This window comes from Vulpes vulpes, chromosome 9 (assembly GCF_048418805.1).
Source record: "Vulpes vulpes isolate BD-2025 chromosome 9, VulVul3, whole genome shotgun sequence".
Taxonomy (NCBI): domain Eukaryota; kingdom Metazoa; phylum Chordata; class Mammalia; order Carnivora; family Canidae; genus Vulpes; species Vulpes vulpes.
The window spans coordinates 27,811,963-27,836,892 of record NC_132788.1 but is presented as its reverse complement, the minus strand read 5'-3'; the positions used below and the strand labels follow the sequence as shown (position 1 = coordinate 27,836,892).

General features: G+C 37.3%; 1 protein-coding gene across 2 annotated transcripts; it reads left to right on the top strand.

The window, feature by feature from the left end:
- The first annotated feature begins 9,596 nt into the window (after positions 1-9,596).
- SAP30 (Sin3A associated protein 30) lies at positions 9,597-15,391 on the top strand. 2 transcript variants are annotated; one of them, XM_072719673.1, is made up of 4 exons: positions 9,597-10,218; positions 11,857-11,982; positions 12,413-12,511; positions 15,060-15,391. In XM_072719673.1, the coding sequence occupies exons 1-4, from the start codon at positions 9,907-9,909 to the stop codon at positions 15,087-15,089; spliced, it is 567 nt and encodes a 188-aa protein (XP_072575774.1). In that variant the 5' UTR covers positions 9,597-9,906; the 3' UTR covers positions 15,090-15,391. The 2 variants fall into 2 exon arrangements, with proteins under 2 accessions (XP_072575774.1, XP_025873336.2); XM_026017551.2 differs by having other exon boundaries at positions 9,599-10,218; positions 15,056-15,391.
- The last annotated feature ends 9,539 nt before the right edge of the window (positions 15,392-24,930 follow it).

Sequence of the window (24,930 nt, the reverse complement as noted above, 5' to 3'; positions counted from 1 at the left end):
TTGAATTTATTTCCATTCTCCTTTTTGCTCTGGATTGGTCAAAGGAAAATGAATGAAGAAGTTTAGGAGTAAGCAGACGCCATGTTCTTACAGATGCTAATATACTTAATTTTTCTCCCCTGTTTTCAAAAGATATGAAGAAATCCTCTGAAAGTACTATGATTATTGGGTTCAGATAATGAGCAAAAATGTTATAGTTGCCAGTTCCCAAATCAGAGCCAATTATTTAGATGTTCACATCTGCTATGACATTAAATTATATACAAAAATAATGTAACAAAGTAGTTTTAATGAAAAAACATTTGAGGCATACAGTGTAGAAAAAAATTTAATGGAAGAAGCTTAGAGAGAAGCAGTACTTTATTCTGATATGCTAAAAAAAAAAGAGAATTTTTAGTAAACTATTCCTCCTGAACTTACACAATTAAAACATTGTACAGGAATGTTTGAGAGGATTTTACTGGATTATTCTTGAGGGGATGTCCAAGAATTCTTTTTTGATCCTGGAGATTTAAAGCTATGTTCAGTTTCTTTTTGATGATTAATACCATTCCGTCTTGGTAGTCAGCCACAAATAGTAGTCAGAGAAAGCTCCAGGGAGCTGGAGAACTACACTGGGAACCTGGGAACTACATTGCTTTTTGTATGCCTCACACTCTGATGAGAAGAAAATTACAGTGGAAGAAGCAGAGATATGCCGACCAAAACGTTACACTCTGGACAATATCAGAACGTGAATGTTATTTTAACATAAACAGTACTAGTTATAACCAGGCAAAGAAGGTGAGAACATTTGGCAGTCACTCGGATCTAGGGTTGGAGTCCAATATGTATTAACCCTAGTGAAACACTCCCACTCTGTGACAGACCCCAAGAAACAGCCCAAAAGTGGGGATATGGACTGGAATCATTTGGTTGGCTCAGAAATCCTCAAGCATTGATTCAGGACTGTTGGTGTCCTTATTAGGGACTTGAGAGAAGGAAATGCAATTCTTCTCTGGAGGAACCTAACATTATCCAATGCTTCAAATTATTTCTATCATTAATTTTTAAAATGATATCAACAGCAAACAATCAAAGTAAATGGATGCAAGAAGAATCCAGCCGAGCCAACATCAGTAGAAAAAACAGACAAAAGAAACGGACTTAATAATGAACATAATCTAAAAACCACTCTACTTGCTATGGTCATGGAAGAAAAAGTCAAGCTTTTAAATTTTGTCAAGGAACTAGAAATGACAGAAAGTGGCACATCTTAACCAAATATAAATTATAAAATAAAGAGAATAACTAAAAGCATAAATATTATTGATGAATTTTAGAGCAGATTAGGCATACCTAAAGAGAATGAATAACTGAAGGGTAGGCTAAAAGAAATAATCTCCAATGAGGGACAGAAAAATAAAAATAAAAAATATTGAAGATGGGACACCTGGGTGGCTGATCAGTTGAAAGTCTGCTTTCAGCTTAGGACGTGATCCCAGAGTCCCATGATAGAATCCTGTACTGGGCTCCTTGTGTGGAGCCTGCTTCTCCTGTCTCTGCCTTTCTCTCTGCATCTGTATCTCTCATGAATAAGTAAATAAACTCTTAAAAAAAATATTGAAGATGGAGCAAGAGACAGAGGATACAGTGGGATGGCTTAATGTATATTGGAGTTCCAGAAATGGAATGAGAGCAGAAATTATATGTGAAGAGATAATGGCTGAGAATCTCTGAGAATTGATTAAAAATATTAATCTATCATTTAAGAAGCCCAAAGAAGTACAACAGGAGTTTTAACAATAAAAAGCATATTATTGAAGTAAAACTGAAGAAAATCAAGGAGAAAGACTTAAAAGAAGATGGGGAAGTTTGGGGTAGGACATGACCCTCAAAAGAACCTTGCACTTTCTGGAAAGAAGATGAAATAAAAATTAATATTGGACTTTAAAAAGAATTTATGCTGTACATTTTAAGATCAGAAGAATAGAAAAAAGACTTTATAACTTCCAAACTAATAGCAAAGAAACTGAACTGTTTTAAAATACTCCAAAAAAAAAATGCAGAAAAGTAAAACGAACATAGACAACAAATAGAAAGCACAAAGGATGATGGATAGTAGGTCTAAACCCAAGTATATTAATAATTCATACCTATAAATAGACTAAATGTCCTAGTTAAGGCACAAAGATTATTAGATGGGATTTAAAAAAAATGCAAAGCCACATTCTCTAGAAACTCATTTAAGTTAATCAGGATACAGAAAGGCTGAGAGTAAAAAGATGGAAAAATATAGGTGATCCTTGAATAACATGGGTTTGAATGTCACAGGTACAATTATACGAGGATTTTTTACAGTACATTGTTGTAAATGTATTTTTCTTTCTTATAATTTTCTTAATGACATTTTTTCTTTAGCTTATTCTATTGTAAGAATACTGTATATAGTACATATACAAAATATGCATTAATCGGCTGTTTATGTGATTGATAAGGCTTCTCGTCAAAGTAGGTTATTGGTAGTTAAGTTTTTGGAGAGTCACAAGTTATATAAGGCTTTTTAACTGCAGGAGGAGTTGATGTCCCTAAACCCCACATTGTTTAAGGGTCAGCTGTGTATCATGCAAACAATAAGTAAAAGCCAGGTGGTATAACTATATTAATACCAACCAGACAAAACAGAATTTAAGGCTAAAACTATTACAGAGATAAATAAAGTCACTTCAGAATGCTGAAATATTCAGCTCCAAGTTCATATAACAATTCTAAATTTGTGTCAACCAAGTAACACGGTCTTAAATATGTAAAGCAAAAACTGACAGAATGAAAAGGAGAAATAAACAAATTTATAGGCCAGATATTTTAACTAATTTAGAGAACAAGTAGACAAAAAGGATACATAAAAGTGAATAGCACCATTAATAGGACTCAGTAGACATAGATAAAATACTAACCTAACAGGAGAATATGAATTATTTTTAAACACAGAATATTTTCAAAAATCAATCATGTTAGGGGCACCTGCGTGGCTCATTTGGTTAAGTGCCAGATTCTTGATCTCAGCTCAAGTCAGGGTCTCAGAGTTGGGAGGTAAAGCCCCACATTGGGTTCCCTGCTCAGCAGGGAGTCTGCTTGAGGTTCTCTCTCCCTCTGTTCCTTCCCCAGCTTGGGAATGCATTCTCTCTCTCTCAAATAAATAAACCTTTAAAAAACAAACAAACAAACAAACCATGTTCTTGGTTAAAAAGCCAAACTCAATAAATTTTAAAGGATTTAAATCATATAAATTTTTATAATGACAATGCAAATGTGTTAGAAATCCATAAGGGTAGGGCAGCCCTGATGGCTCAGCAGTTTAGCGCTGCCTTCAGCCCAGGGCCTGATCCTGGAGCCTGCTTCTCCCTCTGCCTGTGTCTCTGCCTCTCTCTCTCTCTCTGTGTCTCTTATGAATAAATAAATAAAATCTTAAAAAAAAAAACGAGATCCATAAGGGTAGCAAATCATCTGCATGTTTAGAAATTAAGAAATTTGTACATCTAAATAATTATGCATCAAAAATAATCATGAGGGAATATAGAGATTTCCAACTCAATGATAAGAACAATACATATTAAGATTTGTGGAGGACAGGAAAAACAGCATTCATAGGGAAATAGATAGCTTCTAAATTCACATATTTATAAAAAAAGTTAGTAAAAGAACAGTCTGGAGTCCTAGCCAGGTAGTAGAGTAAGAAAGAAAAGTAAATAAATTAGGAATGAAGGAACAAAACTCAATATTTGCAAATGATGTGACTGGGTGCACGGACAATCCAAATGAATATAGAGATAAATTATTGTGAGTAGAAAACTTGATTAATAGGAAAGTTTACTGAATTTAAGCATTATTTTGGGGGAAAAATTAGCTTGATTTCTACATATTGGCAAAAAATGGAATATTAAAATGATTCCATTTACAATGGTATCAGAAATATCAAGTACACGTGAAATATCAAGTCTCATAAAAGATATGCGAAACTCTTGCAAAATGACAAAATTCTGTTATGAGACATTAAAGATCTGAATGAATTGAAAAATATATCATGTTCATGGATTAGAAAAACATGAATATATCATGTTCATTATGTAAAGATATCTATTCTCTACTAGGTAATGTGTGGATTCAATACAATGTCAACCAAAAATCCCAAAAGGTTCTAATGTGGTTGTATTGTTTGTTTTGTTTTCTTTTTCCTGGACTTGGGTAGTAGTAATACAGATGTTTGTTTTTCCATAACTACTGACACTGGACATTTATGTTTTATGCACTTTTTGTATATTTGCTTTATTTTAAACTAGGTAAAATTAAGTATGGTATAAACTATAATAAGGGGATCCCTGGGTAGCTCAGTGGTTTAGCCCCTGCCTTTGGCCCAGGGTGTGATCCTGGAGTCCCTGGCGTCCCGGAATCAAGTCCCACATCAGACTCCCTGCATGGAGCCTGCTTCTCCCTCTGCCTGTGTCTCTGCCTCTCTCTCTCTCTCATGAATAAATATTTTTTAAAATAAAACTATAATATAATAGAATTACATAGAGAGATGTATATACTGAAATATGTAATTTTTTTTCTAGCAAGAAACACAAGAAATTGGTAACACTGGTTGCTTTTAGGGACAGGGATTTGAAGAGATAAAAGGAAACAGACTTTTTTCATATTGAACCTTTTGCATTATTCGAATTTCCTAATCATGTTCATGTTAGGATTATGGGCCAATTTGTACATTTTTACAAATTAAATTATTTAATGATTTATTTTAAAGTAAAACCAGGAAAATTCAATCATGTTAAAAGCTCCAGAGGGAAAGAAAGCAGGGAAAACTACTTTTTAAAGAATCAAATACCAAAAAATAAATAAATAAATAATAAAGAATCAATACCTATAAATGACAGGGCAGTCAAAAATGGACATGGTTAAAGACCTGATGAGAGTTCCTTATAATGCAGTCGGTAAGAAACTTTGATTATTTTTTGTAACACACAGCATTTTAACAATTCGAATGTTGAGTGATGGCACTGTACCAGGACATGTTACAACTTTAGGAATTTCATTTCATTTTTGGAGCAGCGACAGCATTCATGCATCCAATATAATCTAAAAGGGCTTATCATTGTTGCTTGACAATGCTTCTCATGTGACTTTACACAGCAGGTAAACTACATTAATTAGTCAAGAGACTCTATTTAGGGTTTGATTTTCTGGGAATCTGTTGAAAATCAATGAACAAATGAACAAACAAGAGAACAGCCAGCCAGCCAGCCAAACCAACCAACCAACCAACCAGCCAACCAACATACCAACATCTCAGAAGGTTTCAAGGCATATGCCTACAAAGGATCATGGATCATTAAAAAACTGAAAACTTCAGTATCTGTTTCTCCAAGGTGGCCCTGGGAGATTCTACAGGAGGTTATAGAGTCACCAAAATGTAGCTCCTTTAATACTGAGAAGTTTTCACTCTCTTACTTAGGTAAAGACCGGATAAAAATGAATATGAAAACCTTGTTGTAATGGGCAGGTAAAGGGAGAAAAAAAGATAAAGAATCATGTTACAACCATTTCAGAAAGCAAATATTTTAATGATATTAACAACCTCTCTATAACTTAAGTTTCATAAATCTGTATTTCCATATCGTCTACTCTGAGGTAGGATTACCATGAATCGAATGGATTTAAGCTTCAGAGTCCCTCACTTGGACAGGCCCTTTCATTTTTATTTATTATTTTTTATTTTTTTTCAGACAGGCCCTTTTAAATGCTTGTGCCTAATTTTGTATTTAAATTTTAAATACTTTTTCTTAAGGGAGACTCCACAAATTATATGTTTAAAGCTCCCCAAAGTCTGATTCCTACATAGGCTATGAATTACACTTAAAGGAAGGAATTCCTACCTGCCCTGAATATGAAGATGTGTAGAAACAAACGAACTATGGTTGCTAGGAAAATTTCTGTCTGAACAATAGATTCACTGAAGATATACTTTACATCAGGCATTGAAAATTTTCAGCTCACCTGCAACAGAAATGCCTTCTATTTGCCAGAGGTGAATCATTGCCTCTTGTGCACTAAATCTGTACTTTTTCTATAATGTTATTGAGGCATGCATTTTAGTCTGTTTGCTATAATAGAATGCCTGTTTGCTATAATAGGAATGCCTGGATGGCTCAGCAGTTGAGCATCTGCCTTTGGCTCAGGGCATGATCCTGGGGTCCTGGGATGGAGTTCTCCATTGGGCTCCCTGCAGGTAGCCTGCTTCTCCCTCTGCCTGTCTCTGCTGCTCTCTGTGTGTCTCTCATGAATGAATAAAATCTTAAAACAAAACACCATAGACTAGGTAGTTTAAAAACAACAGAAATTTATTTCTCACAGTTCTAGATGCTGGGAAGTTCAAGACCAAGGCATTGGCAGGTTTATATCTGGTGAGTCATCCTGCTAGTTCATAAACTGCTGTCTTCTCACTTGGTCCTCACATGGCAAAAGGAGTGAGGGCTCTCAGGAGCCTCTTTTATGAAGGCAGTAATCCTATTCAGGACCTCTCTACCTCATGACCTAATCACCCTCCAAAGACGCTACCTCAGAATACCATCACATTCAACATTTGAATTTTGGGAGGGAGGACATAAACATTCAGTCTTTGGTAGCCTGTATTGTGTGCTTGTGAAGCTACTCTACCAGACAGTGAGCCCCAAAATGGCTAGGACTCTATTTCAATTATTTTTATATCCCAAGGCCTAGAAAAAATCCTAGTAAGCAATACATGTTTAATTGGATTTTTTTAAAAATACTGTATTTTGTGTACAGGAAGCCTAGCCACAATTTGTCACTTCAGTAAAATTCATATGAGATGGATACCTTGCTAAACCATTAACATATACATGAAGTAATTTGTTCACATTTTGTAAAAGGTACATTATAAACTTTTAAGAGCAAGGACCAAACAGTATTATGAGTTATTTTAAAAACAAACAAAAGCACAAAAAATATGGAAGTCCAACATCCTAATACATTTGTTTCAGATTTTTCTAATAAATAAAAACTTACAAATACAATGGACTCCACCTTTAAACCATTCCCAGATACAATTCCTTGGCCTCTGTCCTGAGATAGGAACCCCACCCTGAAGTTGGACTGTATCCGTCCTGTCCATATGTTCTCCTTTTTAACCACTTAAGAAAATACATGCACAAACAACAGATACTAGTATTCTATGTTTAATAGATTAAGCCAGCATTATCTAACAAAAATATGTGAACCACATATGTAAACATTTAAACGTTCTTGTAGCCACATTTAAAACAACAGAAACAGGGATCCCTGGGTGGCGCAGCGGTTTGGCGCCTGCCTTTGGCCCAGGGCGCGATCCTGGAGACCCGGGATTGAATCCCACGTCAGGCTCCCGGTGCATGGAGCCTGCTTCTCCCTCTGCCTCTCTCTCTCTCTCTCTGTGTGACTGTCATAAGTAAGTAAAAATTAATGTAAAAAAATGCTTTATAATAAAATAAAATAAAACAACAGAAGCAGGTAAACTTTAATGTTATATTTCATTTAAACCAGTACATTCAAAATATTATCATTTCAACATATAATCAATATAAAAAGTATCAATGAGCCATTCAGTATAGTTTTTAAAAAAACTTCTAGTGCTAAGTTTTTGAAATCCTGTCAGCAGTTCTTACTTGCAGCACATCTCAACTTGGGTTCTAAGTTTAGATTTCACAAAATTTAGATAGAAAAAAATGTATTCATGTATCTAAGCTGTTCCAAACACACTTGAAGTCTTTCCAATAACTGAAATCTTTTTTTTAAATTTAAATTAACAGTTTTTCAGTAGAAATAACCACATTTCAAGCTTTCAATAGGCACACTGGGCTATCAGACACCCTACTGGAGAGTGCAGCTTAAAAAACAAAACACAAGGCGCACCTGGGTGGCTCAGTGGTTAAGCATCTACCTTCGGCTCAGGTCATGATCTCTGCGTCCTAGGATGGAGTCCCGCATGGGGCTCCCTGCAGGGAACCTGCTTCTCCCTCTGCCTTTGTCTTTGCCTCTCTCTGTTTCTCACGAAGAAATAAAATCTTAAAAAATAAAAAGGGTAACACAACATACTTACCATGCAGCATCTTCCTTTTGCTCATTCAATTTATGTAATAATATCTTAATGTTTCGTTTTGTTTTGTTTTTCCCTTTGCCATAGCCTAGAACTGAAAAGCACAGACGGAATGGGTGGCTTTGAATTTCAGGGCAGATGACATTTACGTTTTTTTTTTAAAATCATCTATCACTAAAATCACTCAGCAAGTCTGAAAGAACTTGCAAAAGAACCTGGTTCGTATTTTTATTTAAGCCAAAGGACGGCTAAACAGGACACATCCCATACAGTAACAGTGACGCGCAGCAACCAGCAAAGGCGCACGCGCCCCATCAGCCGCTCCATTCCCCGGCCCCGCCCCCTACAAGCACGCGCCCACGGGCACGCACGCGCACTCACGCAGAGGCAGGCGCGCGCACACACGCACTCTACACGCACAGGCGCGGGCGGATACACACACACAGACACACGCACTCTACACGCACAGGCGCGGGCGGATACACACACACAGACACACGCACTCTACACGCACAGGCGCGGGCGGACACACACACACACAGACACACGCACTCTACACGCACAGGCGCATACCCCAGGAAATGCGGGTTCTTTCTGGCCTTTCACTGCGCAGAGAGAACGCCGGGAAGTTTCTGAGGAGCACTCACGCTAACTATATCGGGGCTCCACGTCCCCCTTTACAGGGTCCTGGATCCCACTTTTCTCCAGGTCCTTTGGAAGAGAAATGGTGAAGGTTGGGTGGGGGTGGAGGCGGAAAGAAGCCGCTCCGCCGCAGGAAGCGGCCAACTTTGATCGCCCCAAAATGAAACCTGATCTTCGCAGGAACGTGCAAGGATTTAAAAACGGCCTTCAGCTGAGGCACTTGGGAAGCGGCCCTGTCACGGTCGAGGTCGGAAGGGCGTTTCTGCCTCAGCAGAGGCCCCTAGACAAGCTGGTGTGTCAATGAATGGAACTGTGATCCGGGACCTGCGGCACCTCCCGGACCCGAAGAGCGCCAGCTTCCCCGAGTTCTCCTTGGTTTGGGTTTCCCACAAAAGCATGGCCACACCAAGAATTCTTTTTCCACAGTAAGAAAACGGCCCCGAAACTTTTTCACGCCGCACCTTCCCTCCTAGCTTCCCGCCCAGAACATTTTGCGCCTCGCCTCAGGAGCGGGGTGACCGCTTTGTCTAGAATGCCAACTCTGCAAAATCCCGGTAGCGAAAGACGGACCAACTTCCTGGGAGAGACTAGAAGCGAGAAAACATCACCACCCCTAACCGCACGCCCCTGTTTTCCCACTGACTTAAAATAAATAAATAAATAAATTAGCAGCCGAAGCCCTGCCCGTCGCCGCGCGATGCATGCTAGCATAAGTAGTTCCAAGGCGCCCAGTTCGGGGTGGAACTCGGATTGATTCCCCCTCAAAGAACTACAATTCCCATGGTGCCCTGCCACACAGTGGAAGGGGCGGGGCAGGAGAGGGCTCGTCGCGCGTGCGCAGGTCGGGGGGCCGGAGGGAGGCGGAGGCGCTGGGGTCCAACTGCTGAAGCGTCTCCATGTGACAGTGACCGGAGTCCTAACTCCTGGCGCCGCCCGATTCGGGCTTCTGACCCCAAACACTGTCCCCCGTCCCGGCGCCAGCAGACAACAGCAGACCAGGACGCTTGGTGTGTGGCGGTGCCGCTGGAGGAATCGCCCCGGCGGGGTCAGGTGTCTGAGGGACCCCGCGGAGACCCCGGAGTCTCCGGAGAGAGGGGGAGCGGCGAGCCGAGCGGGGATTTCTGTCGGCACGCGGAGACATGAATGGCTTCACGCCTGAGGAGATGAGCCGCGGCGGGGACGCGGCCGCCGCAGTGGCCGCCGTGGTCGCCGCCGCCGCCGCGGCCGCCTCGGCCGGGAACGGGGCAGGGGCCGGCGCCGGGGCTGAGGTGCCGGGGGCCGGGGCGGTGTCGGCTGCTGGGCCCCCGTCGGCCGGGCCGGGCCCCGGACAGCTGTGCTGCCTGCGGGAGGACGGTGAGCGGTGCGGCCGGGCGGCGGGCAACGCCAGCTTCAGCAAGAGGATCCAGAAGAGCATCTCCCAGAAGAAGGTGAAAATCGAGCTGGAGAAGAGCGTGAGTGACGGCGGGACGGCCATGCCCTGCCCTGCTCTGGGGCTCCCGGAGCGGTGCCGACCGGGGTTTGGGGGTCCCCTAGACCTGGCTGTGGCGCGAGCCCGTCGTGTGGTCTCGGGGAGGACGCGAACCACAAAGTCGCCGCAACTCGGACCGCCTCCCCCGCAGACCCACGCCAGCTGGCCGCGGGTCCGCTGCTCCCCCCCCCCACCCCGCCTCCTCTCCCTCGCTTGCCCACCCCCACCCTTCCTACCCAACCCCCGCGCACCCCCACCCCGTTCCGGGTGTCCGCCCTGCTCGCCGTCCAACCCCTTCCTCCTTCCCTGAGGTCGGGACACGAAACAAAGAGCACCGCGGCTCGGAGGGCCCGGAGTAGTTTTCTTGCAGCCGGTCCGCTCCTCCTTTGTTTTGCTGCCCAAGCTGGCGCGTGGCCCCGGGGAGTAACCCCCGGCTGTAGGCAAAAGTGTAGTCCTGCAAGCGAGGCGCTGGTGCCGCCGTGGAGACCGACTCCTCTGCTCGTCCGCCGGGTTGCGGAGGGAAGAGAGCCGAGCTCACCCCGCGCGGTGCAGACAGCAGGGCTGCTGGACGCCGCCAGCTTCCAGCGCAGCTGCCGGGAATGTGGGGAGCCCGCTGCCTCTGCGGCGCTGCCACCCCTGCGGCAGCATCCGGATTTCCTTTACCGTCCTTGTACACGTCCGTTTCTTGTGTTTCTTTGACCATCTGTGAGGTTTTCAGAAACAACCATTGCCACTTTGCGGAGTTTTGGCTGGCGGTGAATGGATAACAAGATGCCAGAACCTAGCATACGCCCTGCATAATTTTAACTTGGACTTCGTTTACAAGTTAATTTCAAAGCCTTAGTCTTTAATCGCTTGTTTTTTTTTTTTTTAAGGAGTTTAAACTGTTAATAATGCAGCCTAGTATTTCAGATGTTACCATACAGCGCTCAAGACTACATTTAATTGAAGCTTTTGCAAAGTTTGTGATCTATTATGCCTGTTAAAGAGTTCCTCAGTCATGCTTGGGAGACACTTCTCAAGTAAACTTGAATAGTTTCACATTGCCTTTGGTTGAAAAAAACGTAATACAGACAAATACATTCATTAAATACTCAGAAGTTTGTAATTCAGATGTAAATATAAGTAGTATATGAAATCGGTAGCTCATTTGTAAAAATGGATAGTTTTGTGTCTGGATTATAATTTGAGTACTGAGAAAGGGTATGAAGCATACATCATGCTACTAAAATGTGCTCTTTAGAGAAAATACTGTCAATAGCAGAATTGTGGGCAACATCATCTTTCCCCTTATTAAAAAACAGCGTGACCTAACAAATCTAATTCACCCTCACTACAGTTTAATTAAAAAATCCAGACAGTTGCAATTTCTCATTCTGCTTGTCTGCTTCCCTTCCTTCCTTTCACTCCTCCCCACCCCACTCTCCAATCCTCTTAACCCTATTGTCAGACACGGTATGTTCTAACTGAATACAGGACTTAAGCATAGAAATATGCTGTTGTCTTAACAATGGCCTATTTTGACTTTTTATTTTTAATAATTCACTGTGCCCTATGTATTTTACTAATACGTAGACACGTTACATAATAATAAGTGGTCTGTGAAACTTTTTTGTTTTAGGCAAGGCATCTTTACATTTGTGATTATCATAAAAACTTAATTCAGAGTGTTCGAAACAGAAGAAAGAGAAAAGGGAGTGATGATGATGGAGGAGATTCACCTGTTCAAGATATCGATACGCCAGAGGTAAAGTTTCTGTATGTTAAATGTAAATCCTAAGTATTCCATTCTGAAACTTCTATTAAAAGATAGGAACAAATTTTAAAAATACTTAATGCGAAAAATCTGAAAATGAAAGCAAAATTAAATATAGCCAATTAACAGGCAGTTGTAGTTTGACTTATGTTTTCAATTCACAATGCTTATACCTCTATTGCCTTCTTTTTTTGCTCCCAGTTCTCAATATTTACCTTCAAAAGATTGAAGTGCTCTATATATTTGTAGTTTTGATTATGTAAAAGAAGTAATGGAATGGAATTAATTAAATAATGTAATTTTTGTTACTTAATAACAGAATTACATTTTTGTTGTACCAAAATTGAAATGCTATTATGCATATCAAAGATAACAATTTAAAAATTGCATGAACTAATTCTTACATGTTTATTTTTTCTAGGTTGATTTATACCAATTACAAGTAAATACACTTCGGAGATACAAAAGACACTTCAAACTATCAACCAGACCAGGACTTAATAAAGCACAACTTGTTGAGGTATTTATGAAGTTTTAAATGAGCCTGTTTATATAAAAAAGAGTTATTAAAGGCTAATGAAATTGTTAATGTAGTATGTATAACAATACAGCTCAGTTAGAAAGATCAGTTAATAAAAAATCTATTGTGGAAGAATCTAGTTTCCTAGAAATGTTTGTCTGTCTCTTAAATTGCTTTATGTAACAACCACTCAGTGGATTGTATGTAGCTTTCTAAATATCTTTTAATACTGGCTTTCAGAAATATGGGTAATAATTTTTAAATTCTCATTCCAGAAATCTGTTGGTTTTAAAATTCCACTCAGGAAGCATTTTTTGAATACCTTATTGAGGCATAATAAAAGAAATTGATAAGCTTTGTTGTCCTTATTATAAATTTTTTGAGTTTTTGATGGATTAGGTCCATAGATTAGCCCATAAATAGTATTCCTATAACTTGTTGATTTAACTATTTCAGAATTTGTCTTTGTTGATGTTAGCTTGTTTTATTAGAGGCACCTATGCCTTCACATCTGGAAGACGCAAAGATTTTTTTTTTTTTTTAAGAGTTTATTTATTTACTTGAGAGAGATCTGAGAGAGAGAGCATGAGCAGGGAGAAGAGCAAAGGGAGAAGGAGACACAGACTTCCTGCTGAGCCGGGAGCCTGATGGCAGCTCAAGTGAGAGGGACTCTTATCATGACCTGAGTTGAAGGCATACATTTCATCAGCTGCACCACACAGGCACCCCAGATGCAAAGACTTTTATCCAAGGTTTTATTTAGTTTGCTTTGAAATAAAACTTTTAGTCTTTTTGTAAATTTTGAAATATGTGTGTTTTCAGGAGTTAATAAAGAACCAAGAAATCTGTGAATCAAGGCATTTACAGATTTATGTATTTATACTTTAATCATTTTAAGTAAAAATACTTAATCTACTCAACAGAATAGAAATGTAAATATATAAATCAGTTTTCTCATATTTTTCAGCTTGTGTTTAGTAATGCAGTGTTTTTTAAAATGCGCATATTGAATAAGGTAAAAGATACAGAAGGTACAATTCTTTGGCAGAATGCTTTTTTAACATCCTTAAGATATAATATACTGACTTTTTAGCCAGAATTTCCTCTTTCCTTCTTGCCCAAGCAACAAATACTCAGTTTTTCTTTAAATTTGATTTAAAAAATATAGCCCTTTTTAGATTGTATAGTATATTAATAAAAGATAAACATGGGTATTTACTGTGATGAGACTGTATCTATATATACAGATACTAATCAAGTGGAAGATACGTTTGTTTTGGGACAAATGTGAACTAAAAAACTGTTTATTTTAAATGTTACATATGAAGTACAATTGACCCTTGAACAATGCAGGGGTTAGGGGCATAGTCAAAAATCTGCATATAACTTTTGACTCCCCAAAAACTTAACTACTTACTCATAGCCTATTATTGATTGGAAGCTTTCTTAAGAACATAGTCTGTTAGCATATTTTATATGTCATATGTGTTATAGTTATTCTTACTGTAATCTCAATAAAGTAGGCTAAGGAAAAGAAAATGTTAAGAAAATCATATGAAAGAGAAAATACATCTACAATACTGTATTTATTGAAAAAAAAGTGTGTAAGTGGACCCTCACAGTTCAAACCTGTGTTGTACAGGGTCAGTAATGTGTATTTTTTAAGTATACTAGTCCACCTGAAATATTTGATAATCTGATATTTAAAAAGTCATATTATTTCTAGAGTTACTTTCTTCTTTAGAAATGAGAAAAAATCCAAATGGCCATGAATGTTAATAGTTCACTTAGGAATGATTCCAGAGTTTGGTAACTGGCTTCCTTAAATCTCTTAATTATCGTATGAATAACATTTTCATTAAGACTTTTTTTGTCTTTACATTCTAGATATGCATATCAATACCCATGTTTAGTCCATTGTACTTCTCTTGGTTTTGTAGTGTTAGATTAGCATAAAGAAAAAGCCGGAAAGCAGATAAACATTCTTCAGCAAATGTCTCTCTTTCCTCGCATTTTCTATCCATAATATTTATTCAGACAAACTTTCAAGGAACCTTAACAGAGAGTACTGCCAATGAATGAATGAATATAAATTGTAGCAAATATATTTGTAGGATATTCTATGGTTTGTTTCTACAGTACCAACAGTTTTTCAACTTAAATATTTATTTATCCTTTTCCTGTGAGTAGGGTCTAAATTTTGTTTTATTTCATTCATATTTAAAGTTTTAAAATATTTACTTTCTAATATAGATTCTAGTTATAAAATTTAAATAAATAAAAGGAAATTACACATTCTAATGTCTTTTTAATTGAGTGGGTTGGAGGGTCCTGTGAAATCACCCTCTCTCTTGTTCATAACATCTTAATTACATGCTTTTCATCTTGTTGGTATTTTGTAAATAGTTTATTATTTAAAGGAAATAGCTCTTATAGCACTTTTTTTTTTGATAAAAGTGTTTTTTACATAATATAATAACTGTTAATATCTATAATTTAATTTCAATTTCAATTTTTTGTTTGTTTGTTTTTTTGTTTTTTTAGATAGTTGGTTGCCACTTTAGGTCTATTCCAGTGAATGAAAAAGACACCTTAACATATTTCATCTACTCAGTGAAGAATGACAAGAACAAATCAGATCTCAAGGTTGATAGTGGTGTTCACTAGGAGAGGTGGAATTGAGACTAAGACTTGGATGTTCAGATGTTAAGACTGTTTACTGTTTTTTCACATGTAGAAATGTTCCTTGTGTATTTTTTTACAGAGGATTTTCTCTGGTTTTATTTTCTTTGTTTCTGACTCTAATAATTAGTTGGAAACTCGTGTAAAATGAGCTTTCCTAGATTAAAAAAATATTTTAAATAAAGGTGATTACTATTATAGTTGTTTCAGTGTATTTATTTTGTGAAATTTGATTTTTTTAAAACTAGTTTTAATTAAGAGTTTAATGTAAAGATCACTTTGTTCCCACATTTTATTTTTAATTTTAAATTCCAAGAAATGAAGGTTAAGAGAAGTAGCAAATGCAGCACATTTGCTTTCTCTGGGACAATCTGATTTGGAATTAAAAATTAGCATTATTTTTTAAAGTGCTTTTGGGTTATAACAGGTTTGAAAAATAGACTTCCACGGGAGTGCAGTTTCTTTTTTATTTCCTTTTTTTTTTAAAATCATTACTTGATAAAGTTAGGAAGATCAAAGGATTTAATTTATATGCCTACCTTCTTCCAACAAAGACTAATGTGCCAGCAAAGACAAACACGGTGCTGAAAGTTGAAATAATGTAGAATTAGTTTTACTTGTTTCTTTAAATTTTATCTTAGAGAAAAAGTGTTTATACGGCATGAACATAGAAGTTCTGCAGTACCCTTTAATTTTCAGTCATGTCCTGTACTGTTTACATTGCAAATTAAAACTAGTATGTTGAGAGATATAGAAATTTAATAAGATCTTTAAATTTTGGTTCATATATAGCTCTGACTTGGTTTATATTCTACTTTTGTTTACATTTCATCCTCTATCAGTTTTCTACTAAAGTTCTCATAATTGCAAATCAAATTTATAGCTTATGACATCAAAACAACAACAGCTTTAGTTAATATGCTTGATCATGGTGCAGATTTTAGGCTGAAATGGATCAGAACATTAATGTAGCTCAAGATTTCTCTCAAAGGTTGATATTTGGGCCTGATAATTCTTTACCATGGGAGGCTGTCCTGTGTGTTGTAGTTTTAGCAGCATCATTGCAGTCCACAGTAGAGCACTCTGAAGGTGTGACAAACAAAACTATCACTAAATGCTGCCAGACATGCCCTGGGAAGCAAAATCATTCATGGTGAAGAACCACTGACATAGTTACATCTAAAGTAGTGGTTCATTAGAAGGTTAGTCTGTATTTTTAAGTGTTCTGGGTGTATTGACAACTAGAAGATAAGGTGAAAAATAAAACACTAGTCTTTGTTCTTGCTGTAACCATTTGAAGATTTACAGTTGGCCCTTGAATGATGCAGGTGTTGGAATACCAACAACCACATAATTGGAAATCCATATATAGCTTTTGACTCTCCCAAAACTTAACTACAAGTAACCTACACTTGGCAGTAAGCCTCTCCAATAACAAACAATTAATAAACATTTTGTATATTATATGTGTTATATACTGTATTCTTAAAAGTAAGCTAGAGAAAAAATGTTTTTGACATAATAAGGAAAATATATTTGCAGTATTGCATTGCAAAGATTCTGCATGTATGTGGGCCCGCATAGTTCAAACCCATGTTCTTGAAGGGTCAACTGCACTTAATTGATGAACAGAGACTATAATAATTGGTATTATAGAATTCTCTCGTTTTTGGCATTCTAGAAATCTCTGTGAGAAGTTTTTTGTTAGCTGTCTGAAAGGGAACCACATAGCTACAAGATAAAGTTTATTTAAAGAAAGTATTACTTCTACATATTTTTATCTAAATCTATAATCTGTAAAAAGTTAATTTTTTAAATAAAACCATATAGGCTTACTTTTTCCTACAAAAACACTCCATTCTTGTGAAAGAAGCTTGAAACCATTTGCTTACATTAAATTAGCTGATTATGAATATAATCTTTGACTAACAATGTTAATTTCATACAGTTAATTATTTGCATAAAATGTAGTTGGATAGGGCAGCCCCCGTGGCTCAGCGGTTTAGCGCTGCCTTCAGCACGGGGTGTGATCCTGGAGACCCAGGATGGAGTCCCGTGTCGGGCTCCCTGCATGGAGCCTGCTTCTCCCTCTGCCTGTGTCTTTTTTTTTTTTTTTAAGACTTTATTTATTTATTCATGAGAGACATGGAGACAGAGAGAGAGAGGCAGAGACACAGACAGAGGGAGAAGCAGGCTCCATGCTGGGAGCCTGACGTTGGACTCTATCCCGGGTGCCCAGGACCACACCCCAGGCTGAAAGCGGTGCTAAACTGCTGAGCCACTGGGGCTGCCCTCTGCCTGTGTCTCTGCCTCTTTCTCTCTGTGTCTCTCATGAATGAATAAAAAAACTTAAAAAAAAAAAAACTATCTAAAATGTAGTTGGATAAAAAGTGAAAATGAGTTCTGGGTGTTATTTATCCATTGAAATTAAATCCTTGTTAGAGCAATTTAAAACATGAAAAGCAAAGAACTTCACCATAGCTCAGGAACTCAAAATGCTGCAATGTAAAAGTCAGGTTTATATAAAAATTTTAATTATTTGCTTTTGGGTATAAAAAATTCACTAAAAATCTTTTTCACACTTATGTCTGAACCAAAAAAAGTAAATGGAAACTCGTATCTCTATAAGGGTACAGGTTACTTTTAACATTAGAGTATTAGAAGAATCCAAAATTGACTGAGGTAGAAGAAAGAAAACAGAATGAGTAGCAGGTACTTAAGAAATAAGTCAATTATTTGGTAGAACTACTTTTTATTGAACATTGAAGAAAAGGCTAAAAATACCTGAAATCTATTTCTTACAAAAACAAGCTCTATATTATTTCTACATAAAGTTTTATTATTAATAATGCTGCTATGAACATTTGTATGCAAATTTCCCTTTTTTAAAAACAATTTTATTTATTTATTCATGAGAAACACAGAGAGAAGAGAGAGGCAGAGAAACAGGCAGAGGGAGAAGCAGGCTCCATGCAGGGAGCTGGACTCGGGACTTGATCCTGGGTCTCCAGGATCAGACCCTGGGTTGAAGGTGGCACTAAACCGCTGAGCCACCTGGGCTGCCCTGTGTGCAAATTTCTATGTGGACATGTTTTCATTTCTTTTGGTATATAACTAGGAGTAGAATTGTCAAATCACATAGTATTCTATATTTAACTTTTTGAGAAACCTCCAGATTTCCATGTGGCTGTGTCATTTCCATTCCCACCAGCAATGTATGAGAGTTTCTATTTCTCCAAATTGCCAATACTTGTATTTCCTTTTCTTTTTTCTTTTTCTCTTCTTTTTTTTTTTTTTTAATTAAAGTCTTCCTACTGGGTGTGAAGTGATAGGTCATTATAGTTTTGGTTTTCATTTCCTTAATGACCAGTGATATTGTATATCTTTTCATGTGCTTATTGCCCACTTGTATGTCTTCCTTAGAGAATATTTTTTTTGAGAATATTTTTTAAAATCCTTTATTTTTTAATTGGGTTGCTTGTCTTCTTATTGCAGGAGATTTTTATTCTTGATGTGGATTTTAAAGATTTTATTTATCCATTCATGAGAGACAGAGACAGAGAGAGAGAGAGAGGCAGAGATAGAGGCAGAGGGAGAAGCAGGCTCCATGCAGGGAGCCCGATGCGGGACTCGATCCCGGGACCCCAGGATCATGCCCTGGGCTGAAGGGAGGTGCCCAACCGCTGAGCCACCCAAGCGTCCTTGGATATGGATATTAAGTCCATATTCAATATATGATTTCCAAATATTTTCTCCCATTCTGTGAATTGCCGTTTCATATTCTTCATAATCTTCTTTGGTGCACAAAAGTTTTTAGTTTTTATATAGTCCAATTTATTTTTCTTTTGTTACTCATAGTTTGGTGTTAGATCTAAGAATTCATTGTCAGATCTTCGGTTATGAAGAGTTAATCACCCTTATTTTTTCTAGGTTTTTTTGTTTGTTTTTGTTTTTTTTAAACATAGCTCTTAAATTCAGGTCATTTACTCATTTTGAGTCAATTTTTGTATGTAGAGTGAGGTAGAGGTTCAACTTCATTGTTTTGAATGTGGTTATCCAGTTGTCTCAGCCCTGTTTATTGAATACTGTTCTTTTTTCACTGAGTAGTTTTGGCACCCTTGTCAAATATCAATTTGTCATAGATGTTTGGGTTTATTTCTGTATTCTCAATTCTATTCCATTGGCTTATATTCCTTTCTTATGCCAGTACTATACTCTTTTGAGTCCTATAGCCTTGCAGTAAAGTTTTGAAATCAGGAAGTGTGAGTCCTCCTACCTGTTTCCCTTTTTCAACATCATTTAGGTTATCTGAGGTCCTTTGTAGTTCCATATGAATCTGAGAATTGTTTTTTTCCATGTTTGCCAAAATGGCCATTAGAATTTTGATGAAGGTTGCATTGAATCTGTAGATCACTTTGAGATTGCCATATTAGCAATATTAAGTACTCCAATCCATGAACATGGAATGTCTTTCCATTTATTTTGGTTTTTAAAAATTTCTTTCAGCAATGTTATATAGTTTCCAGTGTGTCTTTTACACCTTGATTAAATTTATTTCTGATACTTTATTCTTTTTGATGCTACTATAAATAGAATTGTTTTCTTAATTTCTTTTTTGAATCGTTCATTACTGATGTATAGAAACACAATTGGCTTTTGTGTGTTGGCCTCTAAACTGTGCTGAATTTTTTTATTCTAGTGGTATTTTTAAATATTCTATGAGATTTTCTTTATATAGAATCATGTTAACTGTAAATAGAGATAATTTTTCTTCTTCCTCCTAATTTGGATATTCTTTCTTTTTCTTGCCAAATTGCTCTATCTAGGATTTCCAGTACAATATTGAATAGCAGTAGTAAAAGCAGGCATCCTTGTCATGTTCTTTTTCTTAGGAGGAGAGATTTCAGTCTTTCACCTTTGGGTATGATGTTAGCTCTGGATTTTTCGTAAATGCTTTTTATCATCTTAAGGACATTCCCTTCTATTCCTAGTTTTCTGGATGTTTTTATTATGAAATGGTGTTGAATCTTGTCAAATACTTTTTCTGTAACTATTGAGATGATCATGTGTTTTTCCAGCCCCTCTACTCTATTAATGTGGTACTTTACATCCAATGGTTTTCTTATGTTGAACCACCCTTGCATTCCTAGGATAAATCTCACTTGGTCATGGTGTACAATTCTCTTAATGTGTTGTTGGGTTTGGTTTGCTGATATTTTGTTGAAGATTTTTGCATGTATATTTGTAAGTATATTGGTGTGGAGTTTTCTCATACTGTCCATGCCTGACTTTGGTATCAGAATAATCCTGATATAAGCTTTTATTTGTAAAATTCTTAAAGTATAGGGGGCACATGCATATATGCCACATATTTCTCCAAATAATACCACTCTGCAAAGATGAACCCATTATGGTGATACCATTCTTTTTTTTTTTTTTTTTTTTTTTTTTTTTTTTTTTATTCATAAGAGGCAGAGAGGCAGAGACATAGGCAGAGGGAGAAGCAGGCTTCCTGCAGGGAGCCCAATACGGGACAGATCCTGGATCCCAGGATCATGCCCTGAGCCGAAGGCAGATGCTCAACCACTGAGCCACCCAGGTGTCCGATACCATTCTACAGAAGTAAGTTGGAGAAGTTAAATCAGTGCCAATTTACTATAATTTTTTAAAAATATTTTATTTATTTGTTTTAGAGAAAGAGTGGGAATAGGGGGAGGAACAGAGGAGAGGGAGAGGAGCATAGGAGAAGGGAGACATAAGAAGAAAATAATTTCAAGCAGACTCCACGCTAAGTGTGGAGCCCTATGCAGGGCTTAATCTCATGGCCCTGAGGTCATGACTTGAGCTAAAACCAAGAGTCAGATGCTTAACTGATTGAGCCACCCAGGCACCCCAATTTACTGTGGTTTTCTAATATTAATTTCTCTTCAAATCTTTAAGAGGAAAGTTAGGCTTAGGCTGTTAATGCAAAATGATTTAAAAATACATGAATTTAAGGGGATCCCTGGGTGGCTCAGTGGTTTAGCGCCTGCCGTCAGCCCAGGGCGTGATCCTGGAGTCTGGGGATCGAGTCTTTTAAAAATAAAATAAAATCTTTTAAAAAAATATATGAATTTGATTATTTTTTTCTTTTTGGGAAAATCATTTTAAAGCCTATAATACTTTACTGATGGGATTATTTACATTTTTAAAAGCACCTGTCATAATATTTTGCAAAAATTCTTTCTTTTGGAAAGAACTCATGTGTTATCCATTAACAACTATAAGGACGTTAAAGTTTCAAGACGATCTGTGAATGTTCTTTTTTTAAAAAAAAAAGATTGGATTTATTCATGAGAGACAGAGAGAGAGAGGCAGAGACACCGGCAGAGGTAGGAGCAGGGTCCATGCAGAGACCCCAATGTGGGACTCCATCCCAGGACTCCAGGATCATGCTCTGGGCCGAAGGCAGGCTCCAAACTGCTGAGCCACCCAGGGATCTCTGATCTGTGAATGTTCTTATCTGTCCTTCCCTTTCTCTAGTAGTTGTTGCTCATTGTTTGGGTTCTCCATATAGCTTCCCATTCTCTAATAATCCTTTATGATTAGTACTTAATCCCAGCAAACAAAAATGTTCAAGGCATCCCTATGGATTATGATGAGAAAAAGAGAAATTTTATCAAGAAGAGATGAGCTATTAGTATTACTGTCAACTTTGTCCTCAGATTCATAAGAAGAAAAAGGTTATAAAGTGCCAATATAAAAATACAGAAATTGTTAAATCAGTAAGCATTTAGCTTATATGAACTAGCTGAAGTGTACAATCATGTGTCCCATATGAGTAAAGGTTTATTTTCTGAAAAGGAGATATATTAGATGGTGCTCATATTTAAGAATAACCTAGTGATTAAGATTCTAGATGCTAGAGTAAGACTGGCCCTATTCAAAACCTGGCACTACTGCTCTGATAATGTAACCTTAAGCTCCTTGATCCCTCTAAACGCTGGTGCTTTGGCTATAGAATTGGGATCATGACAGTACCCAGTTCATTCAGTTGTAAGACAGTGTTAAGAAAAATAATAAATTTTTAGTAAAAGGCTTGTCTTTTCTTGTAGCTAAAAGCTGTTGAAAAAATAAAGATCTCTTTATTAATATGATTCAATGAAATGTTTGTTTTTGAAAATATACTGACCTAGTCAGAAAAAGTTACATAAAGTATGTGAACATTCATGTTTTTATACTTATTTGGTAATATAAAGAAGAATGTGTGCTTCTGTTATGCATTCATTTCTAAAAGAATGTAACTTAATTTCATGTTATAAAAGTTATTTCCAGAAGAGGGAATATACAATAATATTATCTATTAAATTCCATTAAATATTTAGCTTTTTTTCAACTACTATTTTTTCTTTTTTCTTTTTTTTAAGATTTTATTTATTTAAAAAAATGATTTTATTTATTTATTTATTTATTTATTTATTTATTTATTTATTTATGAGGGACAGAGAGAGAGAGAGACAGAGACATAGGCAGAGAGAGAAGCAGGCTCTATGCAGGGAGCCCGATGTGGGACTCGATCCCGGGACTCCAGGGTCATGTCCTGGGCTGAAGGCAGGCACTCAACCACTGAGCTACCCAGGTGTCCCCAAATACTATTTTTTCTCATCAGGTTTTGTTTGCAGTAATAAGGGAACACTTCAAAAGCCATTGTTTCTTCACAGATGCTCTCATGCGGATGTGTCATTTATAAATAGAGATACTGAATCCTTAATGCTTTTTTCCTCCCTCAAAGAGAGTCTGTACCAAGTAGAAAATGAAATAGGTTTACTGATTATTTTCTTATTGACCTATGCACTGTTCCAGAAAGGATATAAGGCTTGTATTATTTAGTCTGATTTTAATACCAATTAATTCAGTGAGGAAATAAAGCCCAATCAAATCGCATTAGGTTGACGAAATAATGAATTAGTGTTTTTTTTTAAACAATTCTTCATGTATTTTTGTAGGAGGTCATACTATTTGAAAAACGTACTCTAACTTATTATTGTGTAGATCTTAAGAGGGACTAAATACTGACTACTATAAAATTGTTTAGACCAACCCAGTAACATTTATTATATACTAAATATATAAAATACAAATAGATAGCAGGGACCTCCAAGTATGTATTTCAGTTAAATAATATTACTTTACTAAGAGAGAGTGTGCAACTGGGGAGGGGCAGAAAGAGAGAGAGAATCCCAAGCAGGCTCCATACCCAGCTTGGGCCCACTGCAAGGCTCAATCTCATGACCCTGAGATCATGACCTGAGCCAAAACTGAGAGTGGGAATCTTAACTAACTGAGCCACCCAGGCGTCCCTTAAATAATGTCACTTTTATTGACATCAAATGGTATCTCTTAGGCTCACACAAGGTATGATACTTCTCAACCATTTCCTCATAATAATACATTGTATAGCCCTTCATACTTTTCCTCTTTAGAAGGGTTCATTTTATAAATAAGTATTTGATTGTAACTATTACACTTTTGTTAGAATAGAAGTTCCAAGAGGACAAATCCAACTTATTTATTACTGCATCTACAAATCTAAATAATAGCTGGCACTTAGCAAAAATTTAATTTTTGTAGCATAAAGGACTTTCTGAAATTACTTCTGATGGTCACTAGCCAATGTATACCCCTTAAGACATGGGGCATAGTCCAAAGCTGTCTCTAAATAAAACATCTGTTTTATTTACCTTTAACATTCATGTGATTTTATTTATTTTTTAAAAGATTTTATTCATGAAAGAGAGAGAGAAAAGGAGAGAGAGAGAGACAGAGACACAGACAGAGGGAGAAGCAGGCTCCATGCAAGCAGCCCAATGTGGGACTTGATCCCGGGTCTCCAGGATCAGGCCCTGGACTGAAGGTGGCGCTAAACCGCTGAGCCACCCGGGCTGCCCCATTGATGTGATTTTAATTCTAATCCATTACCTATATATTTTTAAGATTTTATTTATTTATTCATGAGAGACAGAGAGAGAGAGAGAGAGAGAGAGAGAGAGAAAGGCAGAGACACAGGCAGAGGGAGAAGCAGGCTCCATGCAGGGAGCCTGACGTGGGACTCGATCCCGGAACTCCAGGATCACGCCCTGGGCAGAAGGCCGGTGCTAAACCACTGAGCAACCCAGGGATCCTCACATATTTCTTTTTAATATATATTTATTTTAAAGAAAAATTGATACATCAAGGATAAACATAATTTTAAGGATACAGGATTACAGCTGTGTTTGAGTGTGTGCAGTATATGGGCTGCGTTTGATTTTTAGCAAATAAGTTAGCATCTAAAAAAATGGTTTTAATACTTACAATGAAGATTTTTATTGTATTTGAAAGAGTAAAGTGAAATGTACTTAATACTTTATATACATAATATGTACTTAAACATTGACTCCCTTTTATCATCCTTTTTTCTCTCTCTTTTTTTTTTTTTTTTTTTTTGTTGTTGTTGTTACGTAAACTCTATGCCCAACATGGGGCTGGAACTCAGGACCTAAGATTAAGTGTACCAACTGAGCAGGCCAAGTGTCCCATCCTTTTACCCCATTACTAGAAAATTTCTAGATTCTCTTCTTAGAACCTCAATTTGTAACTGGTTCTTTCCGTTAAGTATATATATGGTCAATAACTGTCAAGTAAGAACAAAAGTTCTCAACCTTCGAGGAAAGATTATGGCTAATCATCAATCAAAAATCCTTTTACTGAGCCTACTG

Excerpts from the sequence above, each read along its gene's own strand:
- SAP30 (XM_026017551.2), top strand. The coding sequence starts at position 9,907 with ATGAATGGCTTCACGCCTGAGGAGATGAGCCGCGGCGGGGACGCGGCC. Across the intron at positions 10,219-11,856 it reads AAATCGAGCTGGAGAAGAGC|GCAAGGCATCTTTACATTTG; the intron begins GTGAGTGACGGC and ends TTTTTGTTTTAG. Across the intron at positions 11,983-12,412 it reads AAGATATCGATACGCCAGAG|GTTGATTTATACCAATTACA; the intron begins GTAAAGTTTCTG and ends TATTTTTTCTAG.